General features: G+C 46.2%; 1 protein-coding gene across 3 annotated transcripts in view; it reads right to left on the reverse strand.

The window, feature by feature from the left end:
• FANCI (FA complementation group I) overlaps positions 1-17,946 on the reverse strand; it is a 36,658-nt gene that overhangs the window by 10,123 nt on the left and 8,589 nt on the right. For all 3 annotated transcript variants that reach the window (XM_026648335.1, XM_026648336.1, XM_026648334.1), the window contains 20 exons: positions 17,742-17,783; positions 16,273-16,396; positions 15,201-15,286; positions 14,879-15,011; positions 14,472-14,564; positions 13,688-13,824; positions 12,819-12,996; positions 12,049-12,136; positions 11,156-11,286; positions 10,407-10,477; positions 8,969-9,083; positions 8,391-8,513; positions 7,071-7,139; positions 5,640-5,741; positions 4,350-4,535; positions 4,131-4,252; positions 3,510-3,674; positions 2,540-2,719; positions 916-1,079; positions 232-311 (listed from right to left, as the gene is read on the reverse strand). In XM_026648335.1, coding sequence (XP_026504120.1) covers positions 232-311; positions 916-1,079; positions 2,540-2,719; positions 3,510-3,674; positions 4,131-4,252; positions 4,350-4,535; positions 5,640-5,741; positions 7,071-7,139; positions 8,391-8,513; positions 8,969-9,083; positions 10,407-10,477; positions 11,156-11,286; positions 12,049-12,136; positions 12,819-12,996; positions 13,688-13,824; positions 14,472-14,564; positions 14,879-15,011; positions 15,201-15,286; positions 16,273-16,396; positions 17,742-17,783 — 2,389 coding nt within the window. The remainder of the gene's footprint in view (positions 1-231; positions 312-915; positions 1,080-2,539; positions 2,720-3,509; positions 3,675-4,130; positions 4,253-4,349; positions 4,536-5,639; positions 5,742-7,070; positions 7,140-8,390; positions 8,514-8,968; positions 9,084-10,406; positions 10,478-11,155; positions 11,287-12,048; positions 12,137-12,818; positions 12,997-13,687; positions 13,825-14,471; positions 14,565-14,878; positions 15,012-15,200; positions 15,287-16,272; positions 16,397-17,741; positions 17,784-17,946) is intronic.

Here is a 17,946-nt window from a genome sequence, read left to right on the forward strand (position 1 = left end):
GCAGCTCCCATTGGCCTGGAGCGGCGAATCGCGGCCAGTGGGAGCCGCGATCGGCCGAACCTGCGGACGCGGCAGGTAAACAAACCGGCCCGACCCACCAGGGGCTTTCCCTACCCAAGCGGCGTCCCAAGTTTGGGAAACACTGTCCTAGGCAAAACATCCAAAGGTACCCCCAAGTTAGCTCATGCTTTGAGACCACTCGCTACCCAGAGTGACATTTCTGCTGCTTACCTGAAACTGTCGGATCTGGAAGGTAGCTTTCTCGGTGACGTTAATATCTTCCTCTTCCTCCGCATCATCATTAGCAATATCTGAGAGCGAGAGATGACGAGTTAAGTGCAGAGGCCAGCATCCAGGATTTAGTACAGACACATACACAAGCATGCACGCATATTCTCCTTTGCGGCGGTGGTAAAGGCCACAACAAGTCTGAGGAAAACATACTGGAGAATTGTGGAGGGCAAAAAGGAGGGTTCGAGGCAGGATTTCAAACAGGAAGGTACCGTGGGGGACAGATAGCTCAGTGGTTTGAGCACTGGCCTGCTAAACCCATGGTTGTGAGTTCAATCTTTTAGGGATCTGGGGCAAAAATCTGTCTGGGGATTGGTCCTGCTTTGAGCAGGGGGTTGGACTAGATAACCTCCTGAGGTCCCTTCCAACCCTGATATTCTATGATTCATGCCAGACCTCCAATCATGCTCTGCCAACAGAGACTATTTGCTTGCTTCTATTGAGCCCTCACATCTCTGGGACTGGCCTGAGGCAAGAAAAGCCAACTGGAGCTCAGTGACCAGCATCACTTCTGAATGACATGGGGTCAACTCTCTCCTTATCCAGGGGTCCAGTGCAAAGCCTCCACAGCACATCTAGCCCCAGGACTGAGCAGATCTGTTTTGTCACAGCCAAAGTACCTACCCAAAGCCCGTAGAAACTGGGGGATCTTGGGCTTGTAGAGCTGTTGCACTGTGTTAAATATCTTCAGCAAGCCTTCCAAGCACAGCAGTGAGATGCTCTTGCCCTTCTTCTTCCCAGACTCTTCGACTGCAGTTGGAATTGAAGTGTATCTCCATAACAGGACCCTGAAAGGGGTGGGTGGAGAGTTAGTTTCACATGTTCTAGCATAGCTGGTTGCACAGCACAAAAACTGGAATACAGCCAGTCCTGCACTCCACAGGCTGGATCTTCTTTTAGTACAATTGAACTGGAAGATCTCTTCCCCACAAGTAGGGGTGGGGAAGAGAGATTCATTTTAAAGGCAGAATTTGTTTTGATACAAGCTTCACAGCCATTGTTTTCTATGCATTCTTCCTGTTTGATCCATCTGATCATTTTATTCTTCCTTCTCCCCATGTGCCTATTGACCTCCTGCTCCTACTTCAAATCCCTCTTTAAAAGTTCACTCCCTTTCACATGGCATTCCATCCCTCACTGGCTCAGTGTGCCCCCGCCCCATGTCTGGACCTTTATCACTGGTGTCATATTTGTCAATTAGACTTATGCAACTTACCACAAGGATTTTGTCTCCCTACAGTTTGTGTTTTTGATGGGCCAGATATCTGTACTGGGCTCTATATAAATAAGATTGTGAATGTACAGAAAAGAGAAACTAAATAGAGAAGTATTGAAGAATGAGAAGTATTTGGTCTGAGGGGGACCTGTAATGCAACAGTCTTCCTGTTCTCAACCACCAAGAATCTTCTTTCCCCTTCTTCAAGCCCACTTCTAGCCATCTCTCTCTCCACACAATCCTTTACTTGCCGTGATGACCCTTCTCTGGTTTAACTTACAGACTGATCATGAAAACCCCTTTATTCAGATGGGTAGTTCTAGCTAACGTGTAATTCCATTGGCTTCAATACAACTATTGACATGGGTAAGGATTATTCACACAAGGAGGAGTTTGCAGGATCAGACAGAGACTATAGGTTCTTTAGAACAGAATGTGTTTCTTTCTTTCATGATGTTTGTGTAGCATGTAAATGTATATTACACAAAAGTGACTTCTAATCAGTGTGGTACTAGACGGTCATCTACTTTCTACCATCAGAGGAATGAGGAAGATACAGGACTAAGGCTTTAAACTCAAAGGGAAACAGCCAATGTTTGGCTAAAAGTGAACTCCTCTTTCACATGTAACTATTTCAAACTGTAACTGGGTTCAAACTAAATTGCCTCCCAAAGGCCTGAGAAGTCTGGTCTGTAGCCATTCTAGTTTCTTACTGTGAGTAACAAACTAACTACCAAAAAGGGACTGGCAAGCAGGGTTTTACAGGGCATGGCTTTTCCATCTCTCTCATTATGCCACTTAGTTAATCACTCACTTTGGTGGAGAAATCAAGGTGTCTGCTGCTCAGATGTCTCAGGAACACAGGAGGCAATTTTGTTATAATTTGGTGCTAATTACAGTTTCAAACAATTGCCACTGACTATTGCTCTTTCAGACTTTTACATGAGAGTTTCAGGTGTTTTAAAAAAAAAAAAAAAAAAAATACATATTTGTAGTCCAGCATTCAAGTCTCAAAGCTACATAGCAACTCACCGAGTAATTTTGCAGAGGGTTTGGAACATCTTCTCTGGGTTCTGTCCATCAGGTCCATCTGTTTGACCTGTCTCCTCCAGCTGCTGCACCTTCTGCAGTGCTACATTGACAGCGTAACGCATGAATTCACTGCTGGAGCGCAGAACAGCCAAGCTCTCCTCATGGCTTTGGGCACTATCCCTGAAGAGTCATATGAACATTTTAAAAACACCTCTGAGTCTAGGAACACACCTTAACGTAATGCAAAGGGCTAGCCTATAAGCATTTCATCTTGGCACACCAGAGCGCACCTTTGGTGGGTCACACAGGGCCCTGTGTGGAATGTAACTATGTATCTACGTAACTGTTCTTTTTAATTTGCCACATAAATGTGCTTCAGAATCTGAACTTTCATTTAAAAGAAATAAATTGAGTCTCTAGCCCAACAGCAAAATCCTCTCCAGGGAGGAAGCAACATAGTCCAGGTTCTTCATTTAAGCCACTTGGAGCAAATACCCAAAAAACAGAATTTTAACAGCCTCTTCAACCTCACTCAAATCCCCAGTTGGGTGCAAGTGGCAGTCTGCTCAGCAGAGGCCAAGAGCCAGAACAGCATGGGGTGCTGCATGTCAGGACTGAGGGTTACTGGTATTCTGAGGGTGGGGGATGGCTTAGGACTGGAACATCAGAGGCCACCCAGGTCAGCATTAAGGGGCACTGATACAGTTGAAGTGTGGCCCAGGACAGGAGCAGCAGGAGGAACTACAGATCAGGACTGAGGGTAATGAGGCTGCATGGGGCCAATCTGCACAGCTCCTGCTTACACCAGGCTGGTCTGGAGAGTGCTCCAAGTGTACTTTGTGCAGAAGTGACATGCTGCACCCCTTGTGTGTGTGCAGTGTATACTGCTCAAAAAGGTAGGCAGCCACCACAGAAGTGAATTTAAGGTAATATATACAAGTCAGAGATAAACAGGGTGTGACAGTTTCACCTGAACAAAGCGGTGAGCAGAGTGGATACAAAGCTCATAGAAAGGAAGCTTCGGGCGGTTTTATTGGCCAAGGATGACTTGTTCTTCCCAGCTTTTTCCTTCAGGATCTCGGAGAGTTTGCTGTAACACTTAAACAGGCCTAGAACATCCTCAAACTTGTTCTTGCTGCAACATCAAAAAGAAGGTGCTAAAAAACACTGATAATAGAGACCAAAATGCTACAATTTCTTCATGTGAACTTTTATTAATCCAGTTAGAGAAGATACTTTCCAGATGACATATCAAGCTCCCTATCCTTCCAATACACAGCTCAGGTCCCACCCAGTCCATACTGGCTTGGCCACTTCCCTGGTTTCAAAATCCTAGCGACCTGTGATAATGACAAGTACAGTGATGTTCAAAACAAAGACTCTCCCCAAGGTTAGGTGCAGATTTGCACCATGATGTGCAGGGAATGAGCTATGAGAAGTCATTCACTGTTCCCCTGTTATAGTTGGTGGCACTGTGCTGTACTTGCAAGGTACAGTGAAGACACTGTCCCAGACACACTCAAGAGCTAAGGAATTCCTCTTAACTTCACCAGTGGGTGAGTGTTCTAAAGGATAGGACTTGACACCTTACCTGAAATTCCCTATGTTAAAGTTGTACTCAATCAGGACCTCGCAAACTCCCATTACCAAGATGGCATAGATATTGTTCTTCACGCCGACGCCAGAAGACAGAGAAAAGTCTGCTGATTTATCCTAAGAGGCAAAATGAATAAGTGAAAAACCCTTCTAAAACCCCACAGGAATCAAGAATCTCCCTGCTACCTGGCCTCGCTGAGAAAACCTGAGTTACCAGTTCAAAGTCCTCCAGTTCACTCTTGATCATTCGCCGTGTGATAGATTCCAGCATCTCTTCAAGGTCTTGTTGGAATCCCACATAGTCATCATCCTCGTCCTCTTCTTCCTCAGCTTCGTGGCGCAGCTGCATGGTGCTCTTGTACCAGGCTAGGCAGTGCTGGATACAGCTGAGCAGATGGGCCTGAAGAAAGCAGTCACACAGGATATTATAATTCACTGTGCTAACAAGGGCTTAGCCAGTGGGATCATTTCAAACCTTCTAGCTGGAGCGAGGGAGACTGGTGCAACGGAACAGGATTCGCCACAGCAACAGGCTGGACCGCGATAGCCAGAGGCAGAAAAGCCACAACAACATGCTTCAGAAGTTCATAACCTATGGGAATCTGAGTGTTTCTCACTCACAGCTGAGGCTTTAAAACAGAAGCTCAAAGTGCTGTGGTCCCGTAACCCCAGAACTGAACTTCTAACAATGCAATATACTCTGAACTCCAACAGAGGATACCTCAGTGCAAGTTCTCAGCTCACCTACCTCATTACCTGCAGTCCTACATCATAGCTGCCACCCCCTGTCACATGGCTTGCTGTTCAACCTATATCTGAATTACTTAAGGGATATTAGATGAGAGTGTAGACAATAGATTTCAAAGGGGTTTCTTCCCCATTTCTGAGGCTTCTGGTCTCTTCCCAGTCACACCTCCCTCAGCATGGAAAAGAAGATTCTTCAGGAAAAAAAAAGCTAAGGGCTGGTTTTGAATTTGGCCCCTTTGAAACCCTGTGAATTTTTGGAGATCTCCAATCTGTCCTCAGATTAGGAAGGAACGATTGAGGGAAATGCATGCTGAGGGAGCGAGATCAGAAGAGAAGAGACAGACTCCTTTCCTGTACTTCTGTACTATTTGGTGCTAAGCTGCAGGAAACAAGAATGGGACTGGCTCAGTAGAGGATAACAGCTGTAGAACCACATTATTTCTATGGCTCCTTCCATCCAGGGCTATCAAAGCACTTTAGAAACATCACTGAAGTAAGCACCATAACATCATGGATATTATCCCCATTTTACTGGTGGGAAAGCTGAGGCAGAAGAAGTGAAGTCACCTGCCCAAGTTCAATGCAGAAGAACTGGATTCAGTTTCCAGTCCTGGTCTCCAACTCTCCAAGCCCGCAGGGGCTGAGCTTAATGAGAAAGAGGGAGTGACTTGAGTCAGTCAACTGCAAACCTAAAAGCCAATGGAATGAGTGAGCTTTAAAGAGTGGAATACACTGTATATATATATATCTCTCTTACCAGTGGTTCCTGCAGAAAGATTTGGTCTCCTTGAGCCACAATACATCCCTCAAGTTTCAGTGGGGGAAGCAGGTCTGGTTCTGGCTCATAGTATCGCTTTATCTGTAGGGTGACCAGATAGCAAGTGTGAAAAATCAGGACAGGGCATGGGGGGTAATAGGTGCCTATATAAGAAAAAGCCCCAAAAAATCGGGATTGTCCCTATAAAATCGGGACATCTGGTCACCCTATTTATCTGCCACAAAAAGCAAGGAATAAAAAAATAACTGGTCACTTAATCTCTGTGTCTCTCAGTTCCCCATCTGTAAAATTAAGTACAAGTATTTCCATACCTCACATTAAAGACTGTGAGGGACTCAGTTACATGGGAATGGGGACCATGTATGTAATTGAGCCATCAGGATAACATGCACCTGTCATACCATTCATTAGAGGCCCCTCCTCGGCAGCTCATACATCCCTGAACTAGGAGTGAACTTTAATCCTCTCAGAGCAAGGACCACAAATGGGGTTGATTTATGTAATCTTGTTGCAACTATGTTTAAAGGGCACTCACTGTTCCCTTGGTTACCTAGAGCCAACAACACTAGCATTTTACCTCTTCAAAGCTGACAGTTAATGACTAAAGAGGTTTGCAACATCACCCACTCCTGCATCAGTGGATGTAAATAATTGCTCCAGTAATTCTGCCACTACAATGAACTACAGGCACAGTCAATCACACATCTAGTTACCTAACTGGGGGGGTGCAGAGAGGTAGTTAGTTGTCCACAATTCATTACAAGTGAGATATTGAGCCTGAAAAATGAGAGGCCAGAGCTGAAAATCCAGCCTAATAATTTTAGATTGTTTCGCATGCCACAAGGGAACAGGCAAACTAGGAGCAGTGCTGAAGTCACATAGGAGAGGGACAGAGGTGTGCCCCTGGGAGGCCATACACCAGGGTAAGAGAAAAAAGTCTGTAGCATCAGGCTCCCATTGACAGGCCCCTACTGCCTTGCAGCTGCCCAGCTTCAATTCTTGGTCTAGTCTCAACTGTATACTGGCAGGGCTGGGAGTTCTGGAAATAGTCAGCCGTGACTTCTCCAGATCATGAAAGAGAAGACGTGTAAACATGTCTCAGAGAAAGCACCACCTGCCCAATTGGCAGGGAAGATGTGACTGTAACATGTGTGACAGAGCTGAGAAGAGTTAATCCTACAAGGGCATGGAGAGCCCTCCTCCAAGGGAGGATAGCAATGACTATTATGTAAGCAGGTGTCTGTGGACAGTTATTGGAGAGCAATCGTGCAGTGCATAGGATCAGGACCAAGCAAGATGCAAATTCCTCAGGAAAATGTATCTCACACTTTCCTGTGTACAGTCTTGGAATTCCTGGAGCCTAGATTTCCTCCCCTGCCATCTTTCTATTGCTCCATGAATGTACTTTACCTGAGACAGCAATGTTTCCATTATGGAGTTACTCAGCTGAGAGTTCCTGCGGAGGACATCATAAAAACCCTGAAGGTAGGGAAGAGAGACACAAATTAGCCAAGATTACTAAGAGGCGGAAACAATCCACATACCTAATTTTGAGCTGCAAGACAACAGTGAACTTAACTCTTTGGCACTGGAATTAATCGGGAGCTAATAAAGTTGTGCTCAGTAAAAAGTGACATACTGGCAAAGTGAGACAGCACAGGAAGAAGATACAGATGTCTTAAATGGAGTCCACACCCAAGTTGTATCCCTTTAGTACAGGTGGCATCAAGCCCCAAGTCTGACTTTCAGCATTGGAGCATTAAGTGGCACTATCCTAAATTTCAACCTATATTTGTGAAATCTGCTCCAGACAAAATATATTCCAGAGGGCAATCCATAGGAGGCAGTAATTAGACTGTGAAACCTCAATGGAAGAGCAAAGGACCTGCATGCCCTGTAGCACACAGACAAACACATTCCAACACGCACACTAACTCGACAAAAATCAATCGGCCCAAACCCAGGGAAGAGAAGCAAGAATGCTTACTCTGATCTATAGACGGTTTCCCAGAAGCCCCTTTCCCCAAACCCGATATATCATAGGTGCCTCTGGAGTCAGACTTGCACCTGAAAACAGTTCTTCATATTAGACCCACCACACACAGAGCTCGGTCAGTCCCAAAAGGGCCACAAGGCAGAGACAAATAAATGGTTGCCTCTCACCCAGAGAAAGCACAGACAGAGAGGGAAAGGATGGTAGAATCCTCTGGACCCCTGCAGGAGGCCTGAGGAGATTCCCCATACACCCTCCCGCCAAGGCTCTCATTGGAGCCTGTCAAAGCTGCTGCGTAATCAGATCAAGGCATCATTGTGAGCCCCCTCCAGGAGCCAAGCGAGCTGTCCCTTCAGTTCACCAAGCCCTCCTGAGAGCGGGAGAGACTGGGAATCAAACCCAGGTCCCCGATATGGCAAGCAGAGCACTGGCCAGGTCAGCCACACTACATTTTACCACCAAGATATACATCAAGGACAGGTGATAATCAAAAGCCTTTGGGAGGCTTATATAGATTCAAAATAATGAGAAACAAAAGGGTTAAAACAAATTAGAGCCCCTAGAATGTCAACATCCCAGGAAGAACTCAGCTGGGACCTGGAATCCATTTCCCACAGGCCTCCAAACATCCAACTGATGGTTACAACATTCAGTCGTTATTGACCTGGGCTGGATTAGAACCAGCTACTTAAGAGCAAACTGGTGATTTATGAAGACATTGCAGAAAGCCAATTTACCTCGTATAACATAAGTCGGACATCAGCCTGCTGACTCAAGCATCGCCTTAGGCTGCCCAGGATTTCAAGGCAAAAGGCCTCATTAGCTGCAGAGTTGTAGCAGGCATGAATGTCTGCCTGGACCTGAAAGAGAGCACATTAGTGACGGCATATGGGTTCTGCTTCCCATTTATCACTATGCAAGAACTGGATCATAAAGGGAGACAAACCTGTCCTTTCAGCCAAGGAAACTCAGACCAAACATTTAGCATCCAGCCTCACTCCCCAAAAGAGAAAATCATCCACATATTATTGGGTTTTCTGTACCATTCTCACTGGGGTACCCTTGCAGCATGAATGCGCCACTTGAATGGATGGACACTGTGAGGTCAGCAGCTCTAAGGGGCATGTACACCTGGTCCAGTCTCTCCTTTCTCACTGGGTTACCAACATTCCCTTCTAGCTGCTAACACGAGCTGGAATGGCTTCTATGTTGGGACAAACACTTCACTCTGAATACCTATTATAATCAATCAGTGTCCATTTCCATGGGACTGTGGCATGTATCTGTTCAAGAGGCTTGCAGAAGCAGCACTCACCTGACTAGCACCGATGGCCTGGCTGCACTGGGAAAAAGTCAAGCTGCCCAGAACCTTAAAATTCTTCAGCAGCAGCAAAAAGCCAGCAACTGCAGCTTTCCGAGCATCTAGCTGCCTATGAGTTGGGGAAAAAAATAGAGAAGCATGAGGAGGGGCAGAAGGAGTTAAGAAAATTCAGAGACCAGCTCAGCTACAAGATTGTTCTGAGCAGTTCATGCAATTTTCTGACACACATGGAGGGCCAAAAAGTGGTAAAAAAGAAAAATTAAAGCAATGCTTGATGCCCCAAGGAATTAACAGCTTGGCAATTCAGTTAGTTTCTCCTGAGCTCTCCAGTCTTATGACACTGACTTCTCCTTTCTGTCCCACTGATGTATATAGCAAAGGAGAACGCTGGGCACAGACCTGCTACTTAAATGGCTGTGGAAACTGGAATGAGAGCCAGGCAGCAAAGAAAGCTGCATGTTTGCAGTGGAGATAGAGAGGAGGTTTTCTCACATCTCTCACCTCTTCTCTTTCCCTCTGGCAGAGCTGTAGCTTTCTGAGCTGGGTGAGTGCCATGGAAAGCAGGATCTTTGCTCTACACACATCTAGGTGATACCCCAGGTCTTTCATCAGGATCAGGCTGCTTGCTTTAAACAACATGCAGGGCCGGCTTTAGGAAGTGCGGGGCCCAATTCAAATACCCGGCAGTGGTCCGGGTCTTCGGCGGCACTTCGGCGACGGGTCCTTCACTCGCTCCGGGTCTTCCGCGGCACTGAAGGACCCACCGCCGAAATGCTGCCAAAGACCCCCGGAGCGAGTGAAGGACCCACTGCCGAAGTGCCGCCGAAGACCCGGACCACCGCCGGGTGAGTAAAAATTAAAAAGGCGCCTAAGTTAGGTGCTCTTCTTTAGGGCGTGGGGCCCGATTCGGGGGAATCGGCCTAAAGCCGGCCCTGACAACATGTGGACTTTTGCATCTGTAACTAAACAGACACTAACAAGCAACTCCACAGCAGCTCCTAATGTACTGGACACAGCAAGGTAAATCATCCAGAACTTTGCACAGAGCAGATCTTTCTACAATTTCAAAAAAGGACCAGCCGTACTATGGCAGCTCAAAGTTTCTAGTCATCCGTTCACTTTGAGCTCCCCATGGCATTGGTGTGGGCTATGCAGACACATAATAGTGGAGTTTGTTTTCAGTTGATCTCCTTACCTTGAGTCTCCGTCTGGTTTTCTGAATTGACAGGCTCAGGGTCAAGGCTCCTCTGGTTAGAACTGTGGAGTTCTCAATCCAGAGGGTGGTACTGTGCCTGTGTTACAGTACTGAGGATGGGGTGGTGGGGTCTCCATGAGTAAAAGGTGATTGTTAAACCAAGTAAAAGAACCACTTCCAATCCAGAGCTGAACAATAACGTAAACACCTTTTCAAAGAACACGGATCCCATCTTACCTGGAAAAGATGGCTTTTCGGAGAACAAGTATGAGGGAGTCCCTCACTGACATGCTGACTTTGAGCAGCGGCTGGAAGGGAAGGGATCTATTAGACAGAGCAGAAATAAGGCAAACCACGCTGAGTGAGAGAGCGCATGGGCACGTGCACTCCTATTTTTATGCTAGTTTTCCACACTTTCATCAGTACTAAAGGACACCCAAAGAGAGTTTTAAAACATGAAAGAAAAGAGATGCACTGGCAACAGCAAGACATCTTGGCCTGCTGTTGAGAAAGGAGCATGAGGATTGGGGGAGAAATCTGTGGCCCTCAGAATGGAGTACTGGGGGCTAAGCAGGTGGCAGTTCTACCACTAAGACAATACCCCAGCACAGAAAAACATAATATTAGAATAGAACTGGGAAGAAGGTAACTCTTTGGGCCATTCCCAGCTGTTTCTATTCTGTGCTGGTATCTGGGCACCTTCCATCTTCCACATGAAAGGTCCTAGCAGGGAGAGTCCTTGACTGTGCTTTCAACTAAGGGGCACTAAAGTTCAAGAGGGGAGCTTTCAACTAAGGGGCATTAGTTCAAGAGAGGCACCATGCTACACTGAATAGCCTGCCAGCTACAGCAGAGGACTAGAGGCACTTTAACAAATATATGTGCAGATGAGGAAGGCTATTGGGTCCCACCTATAATTGTGGCATGCAGCTACGGCTGGAGCCAAGCTCTAACATATTCATTTGTAGGGAAATGCGAAGCTTTACCTGTACGGCCTTGAGTAGCCCTTGCACCATGTCAAGAGGCAGAAAGGACAAATTGTCAAAGGCCTCAGTGACTTTGGAGGAAGAATTCTGAAGGACGAGTGGAGCAGACACAACGATATTAGACAGCAAATCTGAAAAACAAGATTGTAAGAGGAGCAGCTGCTGCCAAGGGCAAAGCCGTGTCCACACTAAAGAGTAGGGTATGGGAGAGAGGGATTCTGTTTCTTTCTATGGGGTCAATGAGTCCAAGAGAAAATCCACAGCCTCCCCATTACCTGGAAAGGTCCCAATTGGGATGATCATATTGTTAATCCAGTCTTCTACCAGGATACAGGGTGCCATATGCACACAGCCCAGGTTTAGAGGCCACCTTATCAGGGTGTACCCAGGAGCTAGCTGGAGAGCCTTCTCAGCAGTAGGCCCAAGGGCATCTTCCCAATGGAGATCAGATGAAATCTAATTCTTGCCAGTTTCAGGTCACACTGCAAGACTCGCCTATTCACTAAAGCATTCCCCAAAGAATCACAGCAGAAGAAAACCTGACAGTGCGTCCAAAGACAGATACCAATAATGAAATCAAAGAGGAAGGCAGAGAACTAATGGTCCGTTCTGGACTGGTCCCTACATAGTGGTTAGGTACTATAGTGATAGGGGATTAAAGTGCATGCTGTATAGGCTGTTTGCATTTCTAGAAGGATGGACAACCACGGTTCTGGGATGAACTATCACATTACAGTGTTCTTCCTCTGTAGTGAGGTGTGTTTTGAATTGCATGGACTTGAGACACCTGATACTCCTGACCCTCAGGTCACCTGATCAGGAGTTTCCTCTACAAAAAAATAATAATATGATTTCTGAGAGCCACATACATTTCCCTCTCTCATTTTTATTACCTATGAAGTGGTTGATGGGAGAAGCTGCCTTTGTGATGACTCTATTCAAGACCTGCTCCAGAATTGCGCTTCTGATTGGCTCATGGACCTAAAAGGGGAAAGGAAAAAAGAAAACATAAAACTGAGATTTTCATGTGATTTCAGGTGCTTGGTCATTGTCCATTAATGTCCAAGTTTGAAGGGTAACGTTTGAGCTGTCCCTAGCAGTTACCTTTGGCTAGAATTGGGATCGGCAACCTTTGGCATGCAGCCCATTAGGGTAAGCCCGTGGCGGGCCGGGCTGGTTTGTTTACCTGCCGCATCCGCAGGTTCGGCCAATCGCAGCTCCCAGTGGCCACAGTTCACCGTCCCAGGCCAATGGGGGCTGCGGGAAGTGGCACCCGATTGGCCGAACCTGCAGACGTGGCAGGTAAACAAACTGGCCCGGCCCACCAGGGGCTTTCCCTGATGGGCCACGTGCCAAAGGTTGCCGATCCCTGGGCTAGCTTAACAGAGACTGAACCAGGATGGAATCTGGATCAATTAAAAGAAAACATAGGAGTGGGATGAGTACTACCAATTGGTGGATGATAGTCTAGAGGTTAAAGCAAAGAGCTGGGAGTCAATAGGCCTAGGTTCTAGTCCCATCTCTGCCATTGATTTTCCCCATCTTCCCTTCAGTTCCCCTGATGATGGAGATGAACAAAATCTCATAAAAAGTTGACAAGAGAGCAGGGGCATGAACAGTTTCCCCAGAAGAACATATGATGTTATCCTAAACCTCATCCTACCTTAAAGGTTTCCAGCAGGATATTAGCTCCCAGCCTGCATGCCTGCTGGGCTGGCATCTTGCAAAGGCCATAACTGGTTTCAGCAGCTTTTCCTAAGACCTTTTTTGGCTCGTATGATTCCATTAAGGTGAAACCAAGATCCACCAGCCCTTGAGTAACATGGTCCCAGCCAAAAGCACTGGAGGAAAATGTTAAACAGAGCAAGAAAAAAAAGCAACTTAATAAAGGGAAAGACTTAAACTGCAACATTCAGATAATAAAATCTTCCATGGTCACTCGGGGGCCCAATGTAGGTTGGGAGTTGTGTGAAACAAGCATGCTCAACTCTCAGTGTAGGGAACGTCTCCACGGGACTCTTCAGTCCCGGGCCCCCCAACCAGCAAAGGAGAGACAGAAAACCTACAATTCCTGAGGGAACTTTCAGTATTTTAAACTATGCTGTCCACACCAGATTCAGAAATTGTGCTGACTGATGGCAGGTCCTGGAACCATATATGAGGTGTTTAAAGGGGTAATGATGGTGGGGTGGGAGGCTAACAGAGGATCATCCCTCATTCACTGTCCAGAAAGCATTCACACTACAGCAGGTAGCATTACTGTAAATGGTCAGCTACCATTCCCAGTAGGAAGTTGGTGGTTAGTGATTTATAATTCAGCCACTCTGCATCACACATGGCTGAAACTTAGGAAACATCTGTGCAAATGTATATTTTTTCAAAGGTCTCTTATATAAAGCTATGAAATAAGGTTTGGGGTTTGAAATCAGTTTTCAGTAATAGTTAGAATCCCATCACATTTCTATCTAGGCCAAGACCCTGCTCCCTCCCAAAAGCTCTTCAGCTCTGGGTAGCGTGCTCCCAAAAGCAAACCTGTTTTCCACCACTTCCAGGATTATGGACGCTACATCATACTGCTGAGGAAACAAATCCTGCAGGAATTTTGAGCCCTGGAGGAACTGCAGGTCCTTGCAGCTTCTCACAATTGACATTTTCAGAAAGTCAAACACCTGAAACATAAAAATGGTGTGAGTGAGGAGTCTGTCCAGAGCTATTTCCACAGGTAACCGCCAAGTGAGAGAACCATCTAGAGCAAGCATAGTATAGGAAGTGTCAGTGCCAGCTGCTCACACAGCTCTGCCAACATATCTCAATACATTCCTTCTCCAGGATGGTTGTTCCCCACGTTACTCACAGATGCAGCCAAGATACATGACCCAGGAGGGTGGCATACGGTCACCCAGCACCCACATTTGGACATATTCATTTTGGTTTTCGGAGGGCTAAGTTGCTGTCATCCTCACTCCATTACACTCCTTTCCCCCCATTCATGTTGTCATGTAATTATATTATTAGATGAGAGGTCTCTCTGGAGGCTGTGCCATAATGTGTTTCAATGGTCAATAGGCGAGGCACAAGAATGGGAGGATAAACCCCTCTCCTTGATGACAAGGATGCTCCAGTGTTCAAGAGCCAAGAAGCATGACTCCCAATCCATCCAACAGTATTTGTTTCTTTTGTTATTACCAAGAGTTCATTTTGAACTATACTGAAAAGGGAGCATAATATGCGTGCGCGCACACACACACACACACACACACACACACACAAGCTTTATGCAAAAAGAATCCTTAGGTTACACATAAGTAAAACATACCTGCTCTTCAAATCTGTGTTTTATTGCCATTGAGAGCACAAGAGCCACACTGAAAGGACAAAGGGTCTTGCCTGGGTCCCTTTGCTGTTCAGCCTAGGAAACATCAAGAGACAGGACAATCAAAGACCTTGTTATTTATGATTTAATGAAGCTTCTTGCAACATCAAGGAAGCCATCATTGCTAGTTTAGGTCAGACTGGTGTTATGCTACCCCAGAGTTGACCTAGGTTGTGGGGGAATCTCTTACCCCAAACGCACTGAATCACTATATATGTTTTTGACAGCCATAGTGGTATTAACAATTTCAAATCCTACATAAAGATAACCTGCTAAACCTACCCTCTAGTTTAAAAACCCCTCTCTCGTGCCCCAAAAAGCTCTAACAGTGTGCTCTGCATTTGCTGTACCTTTAGTAGTTTGATTAGTTCCCTGCCGAGATCCTGGTCCAGGTTGATAACAGAGATAATATGAAGAATGATAGTGCCTTCCACATGACGGAGTTGGTCTAGAGGCACCGTGGCAGCTTCAAGGTCCACTGACCTGGAAGACATAGTAAAAAACCCTAAGTTACAATCCCTGTTGTAATTGATGCACACCATCTCAAAAGCACTGAACAGGACACATTGGTGCAGGACTTGGCATAGTTCATACAAGAGGGGTGTCAGGTAAGGCAGGGAGGGTTACAAATACCCAGGCAGCAAAGGAAGACAATTATAGGAAAGGACTTACTCTGGAATCCTCTGCTCTTCTTTTTGCCTTTTATCCAACTGGTTGAAAAAAGTGATGATTCCTTCCAAAACAGTCTTCTTACTGCCCTGGAAGGCGGGACATAGCAAAGCAGCATAAACTATATTAATCTATTGCACATTCTGTAATACCCTGAGACACCACAGCCCCCAGGGAATTGCAGTCTGCTTCCCTGATTTCCCTTTGCAATGCTAGTTTCATAATATTTTTAATTTCCCATGCTAAGTCATTGTGTGCAGTGCATTTCTGGAATAGAGCAATTAATCACTGTATTGTTTGTATATTCCTTTGTACAGCACTTATAAAGAAAAGGTTTTTCATTAGAATGGTTCCTTTAAGTGACAACTCCATTCAGAGCAGCTGGAAAGCCCTAAAACAGTAACTGAGACTCTAGACTTGAGCTAGTGAATCCAAACGGCCTCCCACAATACAGGTAGAGACCATCTCCAGATGGATCATTCTTTTATTGAGTCATTCATGGAATAATAGCAACAAGTATGGGAGTGGAACAGCCACCCTGTCCCAACTAAATGGCAGGTACCTCACTGGCAGCAGCTGCTTGGAATAGGGGCACAGAAATGAGACCTCCTTTAAGATTGATCCAGACCACAACCCAGAGGCAGGTGACACTAGGTGAACCATGAACATACTAGAACAGGCAACCCCCTGAGCAGAGAGATGGAGTCCATGTCTAGGAAGACTAATAGGTACCTTGCTTATTATATTTTGGAACTGTACCCACTGCTTTCTTCTCCAAAGACTCCATGTCACAGCCATCCTCCTTTCAGTTGAGGAGAAGTGGGAATGATCCCTTCCTCAGTGAGATGCTTTCCACCATCTCCCTATCCCCCACAGCAGAGCCTGCTCCCACCTTCCATCAGCCATGGGAGTGAGCTATCCAGCTGAGAACTAAATTTTGATCCCCTGCATGATTCAATCCATAGCTCACTTTGTGTATTTTCTCTCTCATATGTGCACGCAGTACATATCTGCTATAGTGATTAGATGCAAATTCTGGCTTGGAGAGCTTCATCAACTCCCTTTGGGGTTTTACCTTTGCAGAGAGCAGCAGCAGTTGATAAACCAGAGGAGGAATTTCTTGGAGGTCTAACTTGGAGAACATCCTCAGGACCTTTTCCACGACAAACTGCAGTTCTTCTGCACTTAATGGGATGTCCCTGAAGAATCAAAGGTTCAGACCAGTCATTGCCATTCAGTTCCCAACCCTGCTTCCTTTAGAATACCATAGCAGGTTCAATCTTTGAACTAGCCAGTAGTACTCTAGCATTCCCAAAGGCGCACCACAGGGACCAAAAAAGCTACCTGAAGTCCTAGATAGATTGCCACAGACCCCTCAGCTCCCTGCAACTGCCTCAGAAACTCAGGTTCACATTCTGAACTCCAGCACAAGTTGCACATCACAAAGCCTCCCTCACACTGTGCTTGCACATGAATGGATAGTGCCAACTTTTCAAGATACAAGGAATCAAAGCCATGACCCAGCCCAGAGTCCCCTGCACTCAAGGAGAGAGGGCTGAATAGCCAGGCATATACATGGAATTGGCAGGTACGAAATACACATTATGAATAAGACTAAGATTTTGTCATGTATATTTTTAGTAAAAATCACGGACAGGTCATGGGCAATAAAGAAAAAATTCACGGAAGCCCGTGACCTATCCATGACTTTTACTAAAAATATGTATGTCAAGATGGGGAGCTGCGGGGTCCCCACACCACCCCTGGGGACCTGTCCGGGAGCTCCGGGGCACCCCGGCCGCCTGCGGTGGTCCCAATGGCGGTGGCTGAGAGCTGTGGGGCTCCCCTGCTGCCCGTGGCAGCTGGGGCCCCACAGTTCCCAGCCACCACATGCGATTGAGGGACCCTGCAACTCCCAGGGACTGCAGGCTCAAGCCACAGAGGTCACTGGAAGTCACGGATTCCATGACAGAACAGTAACCCTAGTTATGAACTACTAACACAATTGATGTTCCCTGTTAAATGATTAATTTAACTCCCCACTTGGTGTGCCCTAAGCTGCTAACTAAGGAAGTAAGAGTGGTGGGTGGGGAGAAGAATCCTACCTATTTTTCAAATGGCTCCTCCACAACCTACACTGAGCATTAGAGTCTCTAGCCTTCCCTTGAAGCACATGCATAACTCCCCCTAAGGCTAAGGAAAGGTATCTGCAAACACCAAGGGGACATAGACCCTGGTTTCACACATATTTATACTTTTGATGTGAACAAGGGAAGACATGTCAAGTGTCCCTATTCCTCAACAGCAAGCAGCAGATACCAAGCCAAGTGAGACTCTGGGAGAAATGGCACAGCCAGTGCTGTCCCTGGGGCATGTTTAGCAGGCTGCGTGCAGTCCCCAAACACGCCCAATGGATACGCTCAGCACCCATGTGATACCGAAGGTGCAACTGGCAGGTTACTGATGCACAGTCCCCAAGTTGCTTGTAAAACAGGAGGCAGAAATAGATGGAAAATAAGAAAACACTGGGGTGGGGGAATTTACCTGAACATGTTGGTGAGATGAATGACACACTGATGATCCCACCTGGTCAAACAAAAGAACAGAGAGCCTGAGAAAGGGCAGAATTGCTGGTTGTTCTCCTCCCACCCCCGAATTTAGTACATCTCAAAGTAAGAAAAGAAGCCTGAAAGCTTTTTAGAAGCACTAAAATTCACAACTGTTACCAGCTACTCATCAATAATTGGAA

This window comes from Terrapene carolina, unplaced genomic scaffold, assembly GCF_002925995.2.
Source record: "Terrapene carolina triunguis isolate 2854851 unplaced genomic scaffold, T_m_triunguis-2.0 Scaffold67, whole genome shotgun sequence".
Classification (NCBI taxonomy): Eukaryota; Metazoa; Chordata; order Testudines; family Emydidae; genus Terrapene; species Terrapene triunguis.